The sequence below is a fragment of the Phyllobates terribilis genome, unplaced genomic scaffold (assembly GCF_046119375.1).
Source record: "Phyllobates terribilis strain yellow unplaced genomic scaffold, ASM4611937v1 Scaffold_13__5_contigs__length_258822181, whole genome shotgun sequence".
NCBI lineage: Eukaryota > Metazoa > Chordata > Amphibia > Anura > Dendrobatidae > Phyllobates > Phyllobates terribilis.
Genome location: NW_027362773.1, coordinates 92,564,951 through 92,585,484, shown reverse-complemented (window position 1 = coordinate 92,585,484; position 20,534 = coordinate 92,564,951). Strand labels below are relative to the sequence as shown.

The 20,534-nt window shown below is 45.0% G+C and overlaps 1 protein-coding gene across 1 annotated transcript in view; it reads left to right on the top strand.

The window, feature by feature from the left end:
* LOC141173601 (uncharacterized) overlaps positions 1–20,215 on the top strand; it is a 43,463-nt gene extending 23,248 nt beyond the window's left edge. The window contains exons 12-17 of the mRNA XM_073657900.1: positions 2,582–2,674; positions 2,989–3,084; positions 3,634–3,711; positions 16,653–16,748; positions 17,099–17,194; positions 20,023–20,215. Of these exons, the coding sequence (XP_073514001.1) occupies positions 2,582–2,674; positions 2,989–3,084; positions 3,634–3,711; positions 16,653–16,748; positions 17,099–17,194; positions 20,023–20,215 (652 nt within the window). The remainder of the gene's footprint in view (positions 1–2,581; positions 2,675–2,988; positions 3,085–3,633; positions 3,712–16,652; positions 16,749–17,098; positions 17,195–20,022) is intronic.
* Positions 20,216–20,534: the final 319 nt, after the last annotated feature.

Genomic DNA, 20,534 nt, shown 5'->3' with positions numbered 1-20,534 from the left:
TCTGAAAAAATCAGCCCAAATCCGACTTGCTCAAAGAAGACAGACTACAGTTGTTATGTGACACAGCGCATTATACTCTATGGAGAGGGGAGTGGGAGAGCACTGAGGAGCAGGAGAGCATGCATGCAGAGGGAGACTGAAAGAGTAACAACTGAACGGCTGCACCAAATAGACGGCCGCGCCCTTGCTCCATACACTTGTAAGGAGCAAGGCCAAGCCCACTAGACATCTTCTGCATGGGAGTATGCATATTGCATACATCATCGTCATTCCCGTCTCAGACACGGGCGAATCTTCGCAGCGCACAGTGCATGCACTGAGGGGATTCAAAAGTCCGCAATTACACAGAGTGACTGCAGACTTATCATTTTAGACAGGACAACCCCTTTAAGAGTGTATTTAATGACAAGCTTGCTCTTTCCAATAAAATGAACAGAATAGTGATTACATCTCTGGGCTTTAATATGGGTAATATAAAAACAGTATAAAATACTGTAAATAATGCAACCTTTGAAGAATAATTCTATGTATCGACTATAAAACGGTTTTCAGGGGTGACATTACGCTTTCAAGTGAATCGCTGGAGCTCATCATCATTTGTGCCTATTGGTCTGTGCTGTGATTAAGCTGAAGGCCTCTTCCAGCCTGAGGATTCTGGTGTGCAGGGACACTATGTAGACATCAGATTAGTAGACTGATGGCTAGGAGCGCATTTTCTCATGAGCTTCAGCCAAGAGAGTTGTAGAGGATAGTACCAGGACAAAGAATGTAAGAGTATAACCACTTGAGATTCAGTGGAAAGTAATAAATATGCTGAGAACTTCATAAAGTAACAGTGTCTGGGGTGTAGCTCCCATGAAGTGAATATGTATAGTAGGCTGCACCATTGCAGCTTTTACTTGCTTTTACTCGATGGGTTAATTCTGTATTGTTAAACAATGATTATAATATGCCTCTCAAAGTGACAGTAATCACAAAGCTTAGTGTATCACTGTACCTGGGGTCCTGCTCAGTAGAATTGAATTTTTTACATTATGGTACTGGATCAGACAATAAAGAAGCAGCGCATACAGTATGTTTTCGATGGAAATATCAGAGTCAGATGAAATCTAGCTCACCTATTAAAAAACTTTTTCCAGGCTAGGGCAAGTTTTTGTCAAACATTGTAGCATGCCAAGTTGGCTTGCAATAGTGGATTTAGCTCTAATTGCTGGTTCAAGGGTTTGTCACGAGACCGCAAGCATGTGACTAGCAAACTTGCAAACATGTGCTGACTAACTGCAATGAACATTGAAAGTAACAGGAAAAGAAGCAAGTGTGTATGTTACACAGTTAGGATTCACAGGCTACAGTGCTTGCCATAAATTTTCCCTACTTTGGAAAACCTCTTTAAAGTTCTGTTACAGATACAACAACAAATATTGGGGCACAGTTGCCTAATTTTATATTCAGGGAACACAGTGACTTAATTTCACATATAGGAGAAAGTGAGGCTTAATTTTATATTCAGGAGGTACAGTGGTTTAAATTTACATCTATAGGGGACAGTAGTTTAATTATTGTATCCATACTAGTGTTGAGCGAATTTGTTCGACATTTCAAATTCATGTCCGTGTTCGGGGTTCCAGCTTGTTCGTGCCAAAAAATCGTCTAGGCCCATAAACATCCCTGATTTGTCACACTATCACGCAAATCAGCTCCGCCCATGAACATCCCTGATTTGTCACGCTATCACGCAAATCAGCTCCGCCCATGAACATCCCTGATTTGTCACGCTATCACGCAAATCAGCTCCGCCCATGAACATCCCTGATTTGCCACGCTGTCACGCAGATATGTGCGTGACAGCGGGGCAAATCAGGGATGTTCATGGGCGGAGGTGATTTTTTGGCGCGAACAAACCGGAACTACGAACACGATTTTGAAATGCCGAACAAATTCGCTCAACACTAATCCAGACGGCACAGTTGCTTAATTTTATACACAGGGAAGAAAGTTGCTTAATTTTCTATTCAGAGGCACAGTGGTTTAATTTTGATGCTAAGGCCGGGGTCATACTACTGTAAAACACAGTCGAGTGCTATGCGATAAAACATCACATAGCACACGTCAGAGTGTTACTCTATGGGCCAGCTCAGATCAGCAATTATTTTGTCATACCGATTCGAAATGAAAGAACAATCGCAGCATGCTGCGATTTGCAGTGAGACTTGATTCACTTGCACCCATACAAGTCTATGGGTTGCGAGTGAAACATCGGACTGCACACGGATGTCATCTCAGTGCAGTCATACTCCGAGTTATGCCATGGAGGAGATAGAGAAATTATTTTCTCCGTCTCCTCCGCTGCTGTGCTGCGATCCTCTCATGTGAGAGAATCGGAGCACAGGAGCATGACACTCAGCTCCTGCTTGCAGCAGAACTGGAGCGAGGGCCATTGGCATATCGTATCCGATGCTCTCGCATCGGATGCCATACTCTGGTGTGATTCCGGCCTAACACTGGTTTACATGTATTGAGCATTATTAGCTGTTATTGGTTCTTTTGACATTTGTAAGATTGACCTGAACACTTCTTGCAGATTGAACTGTGAACTTGAACAAGTCAGCTGCAAAAGTGGAAACCAGGAGTTGACAAAAATATCCACACACATGAAATCTACAGAGAGTCAAGGGTAAGTACAGCAACAAGTTCACACATTGTGTCCATGAGAAAGTAAGAGTCTTTTACAGGTTTTAGATCATATGTTAAAAATATTGGTATGGTAATACAAGGTAAAAAGAAAGGGAAAGAGTGGCTTAATTTAATAGTTAGGAAGCACAGTTGCTTAAGTTCATACCAAGGAGAGAAAGTTGCTCAGTTTTGTATCCAGGAGACACAGTGGCTTAATTTTGATCTAACAGTGGTTTATACAGTATATATTGTGTATTAATACTTGTCATTAGGAGTTTTTTTTACATCAACCTGAGTTCTTCGTTCTTCTTGCAGATTAAACTGTGATTTGAATCAACTCAGTGGCAAAACAAGATTCCAGGAGGAGTCAACAAAGGTTTCCACAAACATGAAATCTAAAGAGAGTTGGGGGTAATAACCTACAGTGATTTATTAGTATGGTATATTGTGTTTTTAGGTGTTTGTGGTCATTTCTAAAAAAATATTTGGTAATGATGCTCAGAAGTGAATATTTCACCAGAGGCGCATCATGGTCTAATAAATTGGGGAACCCTTGCAGCAAACTCATATACAGCTGACAGAGCTATGCAACTCTGAAACTGAGCATTTCCGGACACCGTCGGAGCTGGGATCAGCTAATTAGTGGGATTTCCCCCCATCGATCACATATTGATGGCGTTTTCTAAGGATAGGCAATTGACGTAAAAGTCCCCTAATGTCTCCATACAAGTGAGGCTAATGTAAGCCAAAGTCTAGGTATTGCTAGACTTCTCTTTGAAAGAGCTACATATGCATATAAATAGTTTGGGGTGAGAAATCCTGCTGACAGAATAACTTTAATTTTATATTCAGGGGGCAAATGTGTTAATTTAGATAACAGTGATTTAAAGTTATTGTGTATTATTTCTTGTTTTTTTGATGTTTTGTCTTTTGTGAGACCAACCTGAGTTTTTTCTGAAGGTTGAACTGTGAAGTTGATCAACTCAGAGAAGTAACAAGATTCCAAGAGGAATCGACGATTTTCACAAACATGAAGGGGTAAGTACAGGATAATAATAATATTTTTATTTATATAGCGTCAACATATTCTGCAGCGCTTTACAATTCGGACAATTACCAGACATTATCGGCACTGTCCCCATTGGGGCGCATAATCTACATTTCCTATCAATATGTCTTTGGAGTGTGGGAGGAAACCGGAGAACCCGGGGGAGACCCACGCAAACACGGGGAGAACATAAAAAACTCCTTGCAGATGTTGTCCTAGGTGGGATTTGAACCCAGGACCCACTAACCACTGAGCCACCGTGCTGCCCTTGCACCAAATTTGCACACTTGGCCATCAGTAGTGTTGAGCCACCCCCGTAGTGTTCGAGTTCGGTTCGGTTTGTCGAACACCCGTGTGTTCGCCGAACTGTTCGTCGAACTGTTCGTCGAACACCTTCGAACACCGTTAAAACCAATTGCAGGCAAACAAAAACACATAGAAACACATAGAAAACACCTTCAAAGGTGTCCAAAAGCTGACAAACTGCTCAGAAGACACAACTAACACATGGAAAAGTGACAAGTACATATAGTCATGCGAAAAGAAAAGAGGTGGAGGAGTAAAAGGAGGGGGAGACACAGATATAGGCATGTCATGCCCTTCTAAAATCCAAAAAGTGAGAAGCCGACACGTTCAGTCCGCTCCTGCCCGTGCCACCTCCGTGTCGCCGGGTTTGTGCCAGAGCCGCGGTGAACCCTGACGGCCAGCCCCCCTCTCCCAATACTGGTGCCTGTCCGCTGGTGGGTCGAGCGAGCCCCCCTGTGGTGGAGGCAGCTCTAAGCTTTTTAATTTAAATTGTCTCTCTAATTTGAATAAATACACTTTAAATCCATTTACAAGGATCTATTGGAGGGCAAGTCTCATGCCAACAGCCGCGTAATTCCAGCTCCAGTAGCGTCCACTAAAGCTGCTGCAGTTAAAAAGCTTTTATAAGGATCGAGCTCGGCTGTCCACCGCAAGGCATCCTACTGCCAGTCCGAGCCCCTATGCCTTGGGGTGCCTCCTGATGCTCTTCACTGAGTATCCCGTGGTCCCGAAGCATTTCCTTTGAAAAAATGAAGTGTCCAAACTACAGGTGGTGTAGCTTGCTTAACAGCCGGGATAATCCGCTGACTAGCAGACCCTGCTACTAGGCACAAAGTATTTCCTGGGCTAGATGCAGTTAAAAATTTGTAATTAGATACTCTCGTTGGATGCTGAGAAAGCATTCCATAGAGTCTCCTGGCACGCCATATATGATTCTCTTAAAAAGCTTGGGGTAGGGGTCTAGGGGACCCTTTTATAGCCAAAATCACGGCCCTGTATCGCAATACGTCACCTAGGCTGAAGATAAATGGAACTGTAGCACCCTGAGGGCTCGGTTGCTACAGAGGTATTGCACCTCACCCAGAGGTGTGACATCTCACTCTCAGGTAAGGATGTAGTGTGGATCAGGACCCGACACCTGCATGCATTACACCACATTGCCGTGGGGCAGGGCGACCAATATGCCCCTGAGATGGGCACGACAGTCCCTGTCCCTGGCTGGAGTGGGGGGAGGGAACACTGAGGAAGGGGAACCCTGTAGTGCAGGAGCAGGGAGGAAGCAGTTCCTGGGTGCATTGAGAAGGGAGTATAAAAGGTGGGCACCATCTTAGTTCAGTGCAGAGAAGTCTGAGCAGAAGTGGCAGGGAGCAGGGGCTCTGCATGAGCTCTGCTCCGGAGGCGGGCCTAGTAACAGAGGCCCAGGCCTGGAAGAGGGAGAAGGAAGGAAGAGGAGCGGAGAAGGCTCCAGGAACGAGGAACGAAGGGATCTCAGGGGTGCGGACGGGCGAGTCGCCACCGCACGCCCGAATCCACCTGCGTGGAGGGGTCAGGCCAAAGGGGGAGACCGGTCCCCGAAACTAGTGGAGGCAGGAAACGACCCTCAGCTAGAAACAGGAGGCTGTGACATTTTATGTGGCGCAGCCCCTCGCTACACCCGCTAGGAAGGCACCATATAGGGTCAGGGAAACTGGCACCAAGTTTACCAAGAGGAGGCCCGAGGCAGCCGGACAGAAGGGTTGGTAAGAAAGGCCAGACAAAGGACACACAAAGGGGGTCCTGTGAAGCACTCCAAAGTTATCTGGGAGTTGTCTGAGCCCCTCACCTGGTGAGCACAGTACGACGTGGGCAGCCGTTACCTGCAGACGTGGTCTGGATAATAAGAACTGTGAGTAAAGGCCCTGGACTGCATCACTGACTCCGTGTCATTACTGCTGCTGCCCTGCACCATCACCCCCATCCTCCGCATACACTGCCCTGAGGCTATACTCCTCCCGTATGGAGTTATGCTACGCTCTGCTGCACCCACAACACCAGCCTCAGCGGTCTGCCCTGGAGCGGCGGTTCACTCTGACCGCAATCCACGGGTGGCGTAGTCGGACATTTAAACATCAAAACCACATAAATAGTTCCGCCACTGGTTTGACCGCCCTGAGCCACGGAACCGGGTCGCCGCCACGGAGACTACAACCACCAGCATCCACCAAAAAGGGTCCGGCTCCGGGTGTCCCAAGGCCCAGGGGGCGCGTCAGAACATTTTCATCACCTTTCACAATCACCAATGGGACAAGGCAGGGATGTTCTCTGTCCCCTCTCTTATACATCCTAGTGACGGAGCACCTGCTCTCATCAATTCGCCATAACCCCAATATTAGGTGGATTGAGGTGGGAGGCACCGAGTACAAGTGCTCTCTATTTGCTGATGATGTCCTAGTATATATCACTCAATCACATATATCCATCCATGCTGTTATGGCTGAAATAGATCACTTTGTTACATGGTCAAATTTTAAAATCAATGCAGCGAAGTCTGAGGCCCTCGATGTCTCCCTCCCCAAATCCATATAGGATTCCATCCAGTCCAACTTTCCCTTTGCCTGGCCCTCACAGGGTATCAAATACTTAGGAATTCCTATTCATAGAGACCTCTCCCATCTATGTTATCTTAATTTTGGGCCCTTTATTGAACAACTCCATACAGACCACGGTTGGCAAGTTAGAACTGTAAGATTCACTACGTGAACCACTGGTGTTTTGTGGAAAAGCACATGTACACTGTGTTCCATATTATTATGCAAAAAGTGTTTAGGAGTGATAAGGGAAGAATTTGTTTGTTTGTCAGTTAAACTCATTGATGGTGATGTGTGTCAGGGCTCTTTATATCACTGTAAGCAATTGCAGACACCTGTGCTAATTAGTTTGGCAGGTGTGTCCAATGAAAGGCAAGACTACTTAAGAAGGCTGTCTCACATTATTAAGCAGCCTACATTTTCTGCCAAAATGGGAAAGAAAAAAGATGTGTCGGCTGCTGAGAAGCAACAAATTGTGGAGTGTTTAGGTCAAGGCATGACTACAATCAACATTGTGCGATGATCAGGATGAAGTGTCTTGGCAATCAAGAAGTATGTAGCTGATTCACAGTACACACGTGTGCGTGCTGATAAGGGCAAATTGAGGACTCTTTCCTACAGGCAATTACGTCAGGTTGAAAGAGCAGCGGCAAAAAAGCCTTGTCATAGCAGCAGACAAGTTTTTGAAGCTGCTTGTGCCTCCAACGTCCCCCGAACAACAAGATGCAGGGTCCTTCAGAGGTTTGCAGCTGTGCATACGCCATCCTGTCGACCTCCTCTATCCACTTCACACAAGCAGAAACGGCTCCAGTGGCCAAACATTACATGAAGACTGATTTCAAAACTGTTTTGTTCACGGATGAGTGCCGTGCAGCGCTCGATGGTCCAGATGGATGGAGTGGAGGATGGCTGGTTGATGGACACCCCACGCAAACACGGCTACAGCGCCAACAAGGAGGAGGTGGAGTAATGTTTTGGGCTGGAATCATGGGGAGAGAGATTGTCGGCCCCTTTAGGATCCCTGAAGGCGCTAAAGATGAACTCCATAATGTATGTGGATTTTCTCAAACAGCACTTCCTGCCATGGTTCAAGAAGAAGAACCGTGTATTTCACAGCAAGATCATTTTTCTGCATGATAATGCACCATCTCATGCTGCACATAAAATATCTGCATCTCTGGCTGATATGGGCATAAAAGGGGACAAACTTATGGTGTGACCCCCATGCTCCCCTGACCTCTACCCCATTCAGAACCTTTGGAGCATCATTAAAAGGAGTGTCTATGATGGCGGGAGGCAGTTCACATCTAAGCAACAGCTCTGGGAGGGTATTCTGTCCTCATGCAAAACAATTGAAGCAGAAACCATCCAAAACCTGACAAATTCAATGGACGAGAGAGTTCAGAAGCTCCTTTCGAACAAGGGGTCCTATGTGAAAATGTAACATCACCTAGAATAAAGTTTTGAGTTGAAAACTGTTTGATTTCAGTTTCTAACAACCTGCTAATGCTTATAATTTCAAAAATGACCATTTTTTTGGTCTTTATTAAAATGAAAAGGTTGATCGAAAAGTTTGGGGGATCTAAGAGTGTGGCAACCCAGTAGTCATGATTACTTCGAATTCTGACAATATGAGGGTCATGCTGCAGGTAGTGCAGCAAGAAGGCACTTATGTGTCTTGCGCATCTCGGAGCCCCAAAATTATTTTCCGGGCTAGATGCAGCTAAAAATTATTATTAATTTTAAATCTGGTGAAGCTTTAGTATAGATGGCCTAATAGGATCAGTGCTGCACACTGCTACAAAGCCCAAATTATTTTCCAGTCAAGATACAGATAAACATGATTAGTAATTTTAAATCTGGTGGAGCTTATTATAGATGGCCTAATAGAATCAGTGCTGCACACTGCTACAAAGCCCAAATTATTTTCCAGCCAAGATACAGATAAACATGATTAGTAATTTGAAAGCTTAAAACGGTTGGTAGGGTGATTTTAACCAATCATCAAGCTTTTACTCTCCCCAGGATGACACAGGGGTAGAAAAGTCGTTACGGATCCATGATTTGTTCATCTTTATGAACGTGAGTCTGTCTACATTATCAGTGGAGAGCCGCGTGCGCTTATCTGTCAGCACACCACCAGCAGCGCTGAACACACGTTCAGACAGAACGCTGGCTGCGGGGCATGACAAGATCTCCAAGGCGTAAGTGGCTAGCTCCGGCCATTTATCCAGATTGGAAGCCCAAAAAGAGCAAGGGTCCAGTGACACAGTCGTGGCTTCAATGTTTACTTGGAGATACTCCTGTACCATCGTCTCTAGGCGTTGACTATGTGTCAGACTTCTTGTCTCCTGTGGCCTTGCAAAGGATGGGCTAAAAAAGTGGTGAAATGATTCTGCAAAATTGATGTTACCAGCAGATACTGTGGTTCTGTTACGGTTTGAGTGCTGAACACTTGACGGTCCCACGGTTGGCAAGTTGGAACTGTGAGATTCACTACGTGCACCACTGGTATTTTGTGGAAAAGCACATGTAAGATTCTGCAACAGTCTCTGCTGATACTCCTGCATGCGTGCATCCCTTTCTATGGCAGGAATAATTTTCTGCAAATTTACTTTTGTACCGGGGATCTAACAGTGTGGCAACCCAGTAGTCAGGATTATTTCTAATTCTCACAATTCGAGGGTCATGTTGCAGGTAGTGCAGCAAGAAGGCACTCATGTGTGTTGCGCATCCAGGAGCACCAAGTCCCTGTTGTGTTGGTGGCGAGGTAACAATCATGCTTCCTTCCTCTGTCCTCTCCCCCCAACCTCGCACAACAGAAATGTGATCAAGGTCTCCCTCATCTGATGAGTCTTCCATCAGTTCGTCCTCCACTTCTTCCTGGGCTCCTGCACCTTCCTTACTAGTTTGGCTGCTACCATGCGCCCTGGTAAAACCATCTCCCCCACCCTCACATGCCTGCCGCCTTGGTGCTGCCGACCGTCTGGACCTTGCAGATGTTAGCCCTTCCGCATACAACTCCTCCTCCTCTACTTCCTCCACCTCCTCTTGTGCCACCACCTGACTCCGAATTCTGTTTAACATGTGCTCCAGCATGTAAATCACCGGAATAGTCATGCTGATAATGGCATCGTCAGCACTAAACATCTTCGTCGCCATTTCAAAACTGTGCAGAAGGGTGCATAGGTCCCTGATCTGAGACCACTCCTCCAGCGTGATTTGCCCCACCTCTGGATCTCGTTGGCCCAGGCTATACGTCAGAACGTATTGCACCAGGGCTTGTCGGTGCTGCCACAGTCGCTGCAACATGTGTAGAGTTGAATTCCACCGGGTAGGCACATCGCATTTTAGCCGGTGAAGTGGCAGGCCCATCAACTTCTGTAGAGATGTAAGTCGCTGAGCTGCGGGATGCGAACGGCGAAAGTGAGCACACAGCGACCGTGCCCTCTGCAGAAGGCCATCTAGTCTGGGATAGTGGGCTAAAAATTGCTGGACAACCAGGTTCAACACGTGAGCCATACAAGGCACGTGTGTGACATTGCCCCGGCGAAGGGCCGCACCCAGGTTTGCAGCATTGTCGCACACGGCCTTCCCTGGTTTCAGGTCCAGTGGAGACAACCATTCATGAAATTGGTTCTCCAGAGCTGACCACAACTCCTCATCTGTGTGACTCACATTTCCCAGACATTTCAATGTAAAAACCGCCTGATGACGTTGAGCCCTACTGCCAGCATAGTAAGGAGGTGTGCAGGATCCCTTCTGCGCAGTTAGAAAGCTTGTGGCATGACCAGACAGGCTTTGGGTGCAGGTGGAAGACCGAGAGGAGGTTGAGGAGGCAGAAGCAGTGGAGGAACTTTGACATAAAGAGGATTGACGCACAACTCGTGGGGACGGCAAGACTTGGACAGCAGCCCCTTGTCCTGCTGTCACCATAGTTACCCAGTGCCCAGTCAGCGACATGTAACGCCCCTGTCCATGCCTACTCGTCCAAGTGTCTGTGGTGAAATGCACCCTGTCACACACAGAGTTTCTCAAAGAAGCGGTGATGTTGTGTGCGACATGCTGGTGGAGCGCAGGCACACCTTTCTTTGAGAAGTAGTGCCGACTGGGCATCTGGTACTGGGGCACTGCGACGGACATAAGGTCTCGAAAATCCTCTGTGTCCACCAGGCGGAAAGGCAGCATTTCTGTAGCCAAGAACTTGCAGATGGTGAAATTCAACCTCTTAGCTTTCTCATGGCTAGGAGGAAATGGTCTTTTACTTGTCCACATCTGAGGGACCGAGGGCTGACTATTGTGCTTAGACGGGGTTGATAAGGGTGTCCCCGGCAAACTGCCGGTCTGTGAGGAAGATGCAGGCGGACATGTTAGGTTGCCTTGATCCAAAGGTGGTGCTATCGATGTCGGACAGCGCTCAACACCAGCTGGTGTTACCACCTCCAAAGAAAATGATGACCTGCCAATCACGCTGGCTGTTGCGGGTAAAGAGGTGGCAGGTCTGCGCCCCAAAACAGGTGTGACTGCTGTCCCCCCAGTCACAGAGGATGAAGAGGCCGCGGATGCACAAGATATGGCAGACGGTGGTTGGCCCGGCCGACTAGGCCGCATTGTAGCACACTGAGCTTCCCACTGCAACTTATGCTTCATGTCCATGTGCCGGTTCATGCATGAAGTACTCAAACTATGTATTTTTTGGCCTCTACTTAGCTTTTGCTGACAAATGTTACAGATAACACGAGTTGGGTCATCTTTATCGATCTGAAAAAATGCCCAGGCTATGCAAGGCTTAGCACCCATGCGACCTGAAGAGCCACCACGACTTGTGGTGAGAGGCAGAGTTGTGTTTGAGGATGCAGTTGTTGACGTGCTTCCAGTACTACGTCTCTGTCCAGGAAGGCGCAACCTGACCTCGTCGTCACTAGCATCTTCCTCCACCTCCTCTGCTGACCTCATCTCTTGGCTGACTGTGGGTTGACAGTAAGTGGGATCTCCAACCTCATCATCATCACCCTGTGCGTTATCACACCTGTCGTCCTCAGAGCCAACCTGTTCCTGCCCTGACAAAAAACTAAAGTTGTCGCTCCAATCAGGTATTTGAGTCTTATCATCGTCTTCCTCATTGTCTCCACCAACAGGAGTTACAGTTTGGGAATGAGGGTCTACATTATGGTCAGAACCTTCTGCGTCTGGTCCTGGATCCGACTCATAAAGATTCTGGGCATCAGTGCAGATCATTTCCTCGTCTGGATTCACAGAAGCGCTGGAGTCGACCTCTGATTCCCAGGCTATAGTATGAGTAAACAGCTCTGCAGACTCAACCATCTGTTCTACCTCATACTCAGACGGGCAGCTGGAGATTTGGGAGCTGTGAGGAAGCAAGTGCGATTGGGGTGACACCTTTGAGGACTGGAGTATTTGTGATGTTGAAGTTGATGTGGAGGAGAGCCCACTTAAAGGAGCACTTGATATCCGTTGAAGCACCTGCTGTTTTTGTGCCTCATCTGGAATTTGTAGCGATTGGCGTGGCCGTAAGAAAGGGATCTTATCACATTGTCCGCTAAAAGAAGTAGACATTTTAGTTTGGCTGGAAGATGGTCTTTCTTCTGCAGATGTTACTGTTGCTTTAACACCTACCCCACGGACACAACCTTTTTTCCCCTTCCCAACACGCCTATTCCCCTTTCCACCAGCAGCAGGCCTTTTTCCACTCATTTTGGTGGTTAACTAATTAACAACTCTGGAGTTGTTTGCACAAAAAAACAATGGATGGGAACCGAGCAGAGCTGAGTGGCCAAACTGTGGTATTAGGCCAAAACTATTGGCTGGGTTAGATGCAGAAAAAAATTATATTCAATTTGCAACCTGATGGAGGTCAGTATAGATGGACTAATAGAGAAAGTCCCACACACTGCTAGAAGGCCAAATATTTTTTCAGAGCTAGATGCAGAAAAAAATATATTCAGTTTGCAACCTGATGGAGGTCTGTATAGATGGATTAATAGAACAAGTCCCACACACAGCTAGAAGCCCAATATTTTTTCAGAGGTAGATGCAGAAAAAAATATATTCAGTTTGCAACCTGATGGAGGTCAGTATAGATGGACTAATACAACAAGTCCCACACACAGCTAGAAGCCCAATATTTTTTCAGAGGTAGATGCAGAAAAAAAAATATTCAGTTTGCAACCTGATGGAGTTCTGTATAGATGGATTAATAGAACAAGTCCCACACACAGCTAGAAGCCCAATATTTTTTCAGAGGTAGATGCAGAAAAAAATATATTCAGTTTGCAACCTGATGGAGGTCAGTATAGATGGACTAATACAACAAGTCCCACACACAGCTAGAAGCCCAATATTTTTTCAGAGGTAGATGCAGAAAAAAATATATTCAGTTTGCAACCTGATGGAGGTCTGTATAGATGGATTAATAGAACAAGTCCCACACACAGCTAGAAGCCCAATATTTTTTTCAGAGGTAGATGCAGAAAAAAATATATTCAGTTTGCAACCTGATGGAGGTCAGTATAGATGGACTAATACAACAAGTCCCACACACAGCTGGAAGCCCAATATTTTTTCAGAGGTAGATGCAGAAAAAAATATATTCAGTTTGCAACCTGATGGAGGTCAGTATAGATGGACTAATACAACAAGTCCCACACACAGCTAGAAGCCCAATATTTTTTCAGAGGTAGATGCAGAAAAAAATATATTCAGTTTGCAACCTGATGGAGGTCTGTATAGATGGATTAATAGAACAAGTCCCACACACAGCTAGAAACCCAATATTTTTTCAGAGGTAGATGCAGAAAAAAATATATTCAGTTTGCAACCTGATGGAGGTCAGTATAGATGGACTAATACAACAAGTCCCACACACAGCTAGAAGCCCAATATTTTTTCAGAGGTAGATGCAGAAAAAAATATATTCAGTTTGCAACCTGATGGAGGTCTGTATAGATGGACTAATACAACAAGTCCCACACACAGCTAGAAGCCCAATATTTTTTCAGAGGTAGATGCAGAAAAAAATATATTCAGTTTGCAACCTGATGGAGGTCAGTATAGATGGACTAATACAACAAGTCCCACACACAGCTAGAAGCCCAATATTTTTTCAGAGGTAGATGCAGAAAAAAATATATTCAGTTTGCAACCTGATGGAGGTCTGTATAGATGGATTAATAGAACAAGTCCCACACACAGCTAGAAGCCCAATATTTTTTCAGAGGTAGATGCAGAAAAAAATATATTCAGTTTGCAACCTGATGGAGGTCAGTATAGATGGACTAATACAACAAGTCCCACACACAGCTAGAAGCCCAATATTTTTTCAGAGGTAGATGCAGAAAAAAATATATTCAGTTTGCAACCTGATGGAGGTCTGTATAGATGGATTAATAGAACAAGTCCCACACACAGCTAGAAGCCCAATATTTTTTCAGAGGTAGATGCAGAAAAAAATATATTCAGTTTGCAACCTGATGGAGGTCAGTATAGATGGACTAATACAACAAGTCCCACACACAGCTAGAAGCCCAATATTTTTTCAGAGGTAGATGCAGAAAAAAATATATTCAGTTTGCAACCTGATGGAGGTCTGTATAGATGGATTAATAGAACAAGTCCCACACACAGCTAGAAGCCCAATATTTTTTCAGAGGTAGATGCAGAAAAAAATATATTCAGTTTGCAACCTGATGGAGGTCAGTATAGATGGACTAATACAACAAGTCCCACACACAGCTAGAAGCCCAATATTTTTTCAGAGGTAGATGCAGAAAAAAATATATTCAGTTTGCAACCTGATGGAGGTCTGTATAGATGGATTAATAGAACAAGTCCCACAGACAGCTAGAAGCCCAATATTTTTTCAGAGGTAGATGCAGAAAAAAATATATTCAGTTTGCAACCTGATGGAGGTCAGTATAGATGGACTAATACAACAAGTCCCACACACAGCTAGAAGCCCAATATTTTTTCAGAGGTAGATGCAGAAAAAAATATATTCAGTTTGCAACCTGATGGAGGTCTGTATAGATGGATTAATAGAACAAGTCCCACACACAGCTAGAAGCCCAATATTTTTTCAGAGGTAGATGCAGAAAAAAATATATTCAGTTTGCAACCTGATGGAGGTCAGTATAGATGGACTAATACAACAAGTCCCACACACAGCTAGAAGCCCAATATTTTTTCAGAGGTAGATGCAGAAAAAAATATATTCAGTTTGCAACCTGATGGAGGTCTGTATAGATGGATTAATAGAACAAGTCCCACACACAGCTAGAAGCCCAATATTTTTTCAGAGGTAGATGCAGAAAAAAATATATTCAGTTTGCAACCTGATGGAGGTCAGTATAGATGGACTAATACAACAAGTCCCACACACAGCTAGAAGCCCAATATTTTTTCAGAGGTAGATGCAGAAAAAAATATATTCAGTTTGCAACCTGATGGAGGTCTGTATAGATGGATTAATAGAACAAGTCCCACACACAGCTAGAAGCCCAATATTTTTTTCAGAGGTAGATGCAGAAAAAAATATATTCAGTTTGCAACCTGATGGAGGTCAGTATAGATGGACTAATACAACAAGTCCCACACACAGCTAGAAGCCCAATATTTTTTCAGAGGTAGATGCAGAAAAAAATATATTCAGTTTGCAACCTGATGGAGGTCTGTATAGATGGATTAATAGAACAAGTCCCACACACAGCTAGAAGCCCAATATTTTTTCAGAGGTAGATGCAGAAAAAAATATATTCAGTTTGCAACCTGATGGAGGTCTGTATAGATGGATTAATAGAACAAGTCCCACACACAGCTAGAAGCCCAATATTTTTTCAGAGGTAGATGCAGAAAAAAATATATTCAGTTTGCAACCTGATGGAGGTCAGTATAGATGGACTAATACAACAAGTCCCACACACAGCTAGAAGCCCAATATTTTTTCAGAGGTAGATGCAGAAAAAAATATATTCAGTTTGCAACCTGATGGAGGTCAGTATAGATGGACTAATAGAATGATGCTATGCCCAAAAGATTTTACTTCACTAGGTGCAGTAAAAAAATTGGTATTCTATACACAGGTAGTATATCTTGCAACACAGATAGGCTACTCCACTGACTAACACACTCTGCAATAGGCCAAAAAAGGATTAGCTTTGCTAGATTCAGCCAAATGCTGTGAAAAAAACTTGCACAGCACTGGCACAGACCTGCCTGGCAAAAACTGATAGGAACTGATGTAACCTAGTCCTGAAAAGGACTCCAATTACAATTAGTCTTTACTCCCACAATCTATCTATTTAAGAGCACAGACCTGCCTGATAAAAGTCGTAGGAAATGCTGTAACCTAGTCCTTAAAAGGACTGCAATCACAACTATTCCCTACTCCCAAGCTATCTGTAGATTTGTGCAAAAATTGGCTTGAAATTAACAAGGTATAGCGCACACAGCAACAGCGGTGCCGTCTAACACGCAGCTGCAGCAGTGAGAAAATGGTGGCGACGGGGAAAATGGCTTGGTCTTATAGGGCAAGGACATGTGACATACACTGCCAATGACACATGCCCTTGCTTGTGTGAAAAAAAGCACTTCGCTCCGTGTGTGCGCTGCTGATAGGCTGACAGATTGCACCTCCCCACTGTAAATGCGGGAAATCGAAAAAAAAAATGGAGATCTTCATTGTTCCTGCAGAGATCCATCCCCTGCCCCTCCCCCCACCCCGCTGTACACTCAAACTGCGTATTAACATTAATTTTCATCATTACTGAGAAAAAATCCAGTTATGATTTTGGTGCACGAACAGTTATCGAACATAACCTCGAACAGCCGAATTTTTCTCAAATTGTTCGTGTTCGCCGAACGGCTCGAACACCGCCCAAAACAGCTCGAATTTGAGATTGGCGAACAGTTCGAGTAGAACAACGCTCATCTCTAGCCATCAGTAAAAAAAGATTTTGATGTTAATAACCCAACTATTGTGTCTTATTACTTATTTTAAACCATTTTGTCTTTTATGAGATCAACCTGAATTCTTCTTTCAGGTTGAACTGTGAAGTTGAACAAATCAGCTGTGAAAGAGGAAGCCAGGAGGAGTCAACAAAGATTTCCACAAATATGAAATCTAAGGAGAGCCAAGGGTAAGTACAAGAACAAGTTCACAAGTTGTGGCCATGAGTAAAGTAAGATTCTGATGATAATAACTAACAATGAATTATATGTATTAATAGATTTTAAGTTATTTGTAAAAAAATATTCATAGGAGTGCCCAGAAGTAAGTTTTTCTTCCTCAAGGGTGCCCCAAAGCCAAAAAGATTGTGAACACCAGCAATAATCTTGCGTAGGAAAAAGTAACTCTTCCTCTGCATTATAAGAACTATGCTGAGTTGTTAGGGTCATATGCTAATGGTGATTCAAAGGTATTGTGTATTATAACTTGTTTTGGGCATTTTTTTTTTTTCTATGAGATTGAGCTGAGCTCTTTTTGCAGATTGAACTGTGAACGAATTCAAGTCAGCGATGAAACAAGATTCCAGCAGGAGTCAACAATGATTTCCACAAACATGAAATCTCAAGAGAGTTGGGGGTAAGTACAGAAACAAGTTCCCACACATCCGTAGCGTAAAATATAACGGCTATGTTCACATGTCCAGTAGTGATCAGTTAGAACGGATCCAGCAGCAATCCATTGGCAAAAAAGTTATGCCGACACAACTTTTTAGTCCGTTTTTAAATAACTGCTCTCTGCTGGATCTGTTTTTGTAACATTTAAGTCTATGGAAAACTGATCTGTTAATTAGCCATCCTTTTCTTTCATTTGTAACTGATCAGTTTTTTGCTTACTGGATCCAGATTAAGATTGTTAAAATCCAACAGTGATTTAAAGGTATTGTGTACTTTTGCTCGTTTGTAAAGGGCCAAAAAGTTTGGGGAGACCTGCAATATTCTCACATAGGAAAAAGTAACTGCCCCCCCCCCCTGCATTATAGGAACTCAGCTAATCTATTAGGAGTATATCTAGTAACAAGCTTGCATTTTCCTATAAAATGAACACAATAGTGAATTCTGCTCTGGAGTATAATGCAGACTGTACAAGAACAGTACAAGATTATGTAAATAATGCAACCTTTGCAGATTAATTCCATGTACGAACTATAAAATGATGTTCAAAGGTAAAAATACACCTTAAAGGGAAACTAACCTACTAAAAAATGGAGTTTCTCATTTTATTTTTTTACTAAAAGAGTACTGAAGTGTATCTAAGATCATTTATCTGCATTGTGGCCCGAAAAAAATGATGCAAATGTGGCGCCCCTGAGGGTTCGACCGCCACAGGGATGCTGCACTTCTCTAATGGAGTGTAGTGTTCCTCCTCTGAGGTAAGAACAGTGCGATGGTCAGGACCCTTCCTCCACATCCAACACCACACTTCTCCCACCAGAGGGGGCTAGAATGCACTAGGTGCTGCCCTCCTGGTTATCGGGAGACTGGGGAACCAAGAGATAGGGGAACCATTTAGTGGGTGAGGGTGGAGGACTCACATTTTAGTGACACCTAATAATTCATATTTAATACCCAGCCATCTTGGGCTCAGGGTCTTTGATCGTTATTTCATCGTGACCTCCCTCCCTGAGCGTGGATCCTGTGTGGGCCTGCAGAGGATGGAGGCACGGCCCTCGTACCCTGGCCTTGGGTCGAGGGGCAGGCTGCAGATAACGTGTGTCTCAGCCCGGTCAGGGACCATGACCAAGAAGGCCCGGAGCTTAAGAGTGTAGCTCCACCGCAAATGGATCCCAGGGAGGATGCAGACGGAGCGGTATACGCCACCTATCCTCGCCAACCTGATATATTCAGAGGGATTCCGGCTGCAAGAGGGGTACCGGCCCCCGACACCCGACCTTGCTACTCCACGTCCTGGTCGGGAAAGCCCGGTAGGCCCTGAGGATCCCACCGGGTAACGGAAGGAATGGCGCTGCCATCCGTACCCTTTTTCTGAGTGAAGTTCAGAGGGAGACCCGGCCTATCTACACACACACAGACAGGAAAGGACCCGGTCTGAAGTCTAGGAACACTCTGGTGCAGGGTCCTGATTTAACACTGGACTTACTCGGAGGTTGTCAGACCCCTTCGTCTCTGGTGACCGCAGAACCCCGCGAGGAGCAGGGAGTCGCCTTCCTACTGCCATCTCTTCCGTGAGTAAAGCCTTGGAAGTTCACCCCTATGGCCTCCGGACTCTTTATTCTGCACACCGCACTACGCAGCACCAGACCTCCTGGACTACTACCTTCGTCCTGTTCCTCTGCCCCGAGGCCCTGCTCCGCCTGTGGGGAGTAGTAACAACGTCGGCTGCCATAACACCATGCCTCGGCGGACTGCAGCAGCGCTGGTGGCCTTCACCAGGTGCCACAGGTGGCGTAGTTGTAATCAGCCACTCAACCCGGATAAGCCCGTACCATCCTTTTTAATGTGACGGCCCTGGGCACGGAGCGGGTCGGGGCCACGGCTGCACCCCATCTCTCCATCACTGGACCCGACTCCGAGTCCCCCATCTCCCAGGGTAGGGCTTTCCAGCGTCTCACAACCTGGCGTCACACATGCAAAACTAGTACAGAGTGTCCTGCTACTTTTTTGGGTGATTAAAAAGTTGAATAATCACTATAATACAAATGTCACATAGATCAGCAAGAGTATAGGGTGTGAGGGCTAATTTTCAGATTTTAACCCTTTTGAAGGTCACAACAAAGGTTTGGTTGCCAGCAAGATGAGGAGGGTCATGTCGATGCACTACACCACTAAACTGTCAAAAGCGGTCTGCTGGAAGAAGCAGACTGTATTAGATATCAGGTTAGGTTTTGTGCCAATCAATCAGAGGGCAGATGGTACAAGTAGGGACCTGAGCCGTGTTAAACCTAAAGCCTGTTCCACCTGGGCAGATATTGGTGTGCTGGAAGACGGTGCGACAAGGCCATCAAAAGAAAACCTGTGTGGGAGTCACCCGGCATATTTAGCTATGCCGAAGAGCAAAACAACATCCCGGATGCCACTGAACAACAGGCTAGTTAACTTTAGCGAGTGCCATTAATTACTGGGGGCTAGGGCGGCTTTCCATGGAGAAGGGTACATTGCAGTGATTTGTGTAGGCCACTGATGAAGATATATAGGCTGACTTTATTGTGTGTAGGGTGGCAATAATATCAGCCTGGAGGAAACCAGTGAAAAGTGATCTGTACAGAGCTAAATCTTGGGGAGGTTATTGTTGGAAACTATATAGAACTGGGCACGATGTGCATAAATGGACAGGGGAGCCACCTCCGCACTAGTCTCGCTCATTCTTGGGAAAACTTCTTACTCCTTGCCTGCTCATCTTGTCTCTTATGGAAACTGTGCACCTGTCTTGCTCTGTTTCCTGCTCAGTACACACAAGATCACATCTCACAAATTACTCTGCTTACTCCTGCTCATTGAGGGAAAGTGTGATGAGGTTCTTATGAAAGAAAGTTTGGTTAAAAATGATGGGGCTCTTAAAGTACAGAAAATACAGAAGCAGGAGTTAATTGAAAACAGAGCTTGGGCGAAAAGGTACGAGGTTCTTGAGGTTAATGTCTGAACAAATAGTAGTGGGGTTCAAGTGAGCAGTGAGAATGGCTGAGCTAGAATCCTTGGGGTCAGAGTCTACAAAGAGGTGAATTGGGATCCTCAGGTATAGAGGTATTATAGAGAAACAGGCTAGAGTATATGAGCTGAACAGTGAGATGTGAGGGAATAACCAACTGAGATACCAGCGGAAGTGACAAACAGGTTGAGCGCTTTGTGAAGTAACAGTGTCCGGGGTGTGACCCCCAGTGAGGTGGAGAGGAACAGCATCATTCACTGAGTTTACTTGTTGGCTTAATTATGTAATGCTACATGTTGATAAAAATTTGCAT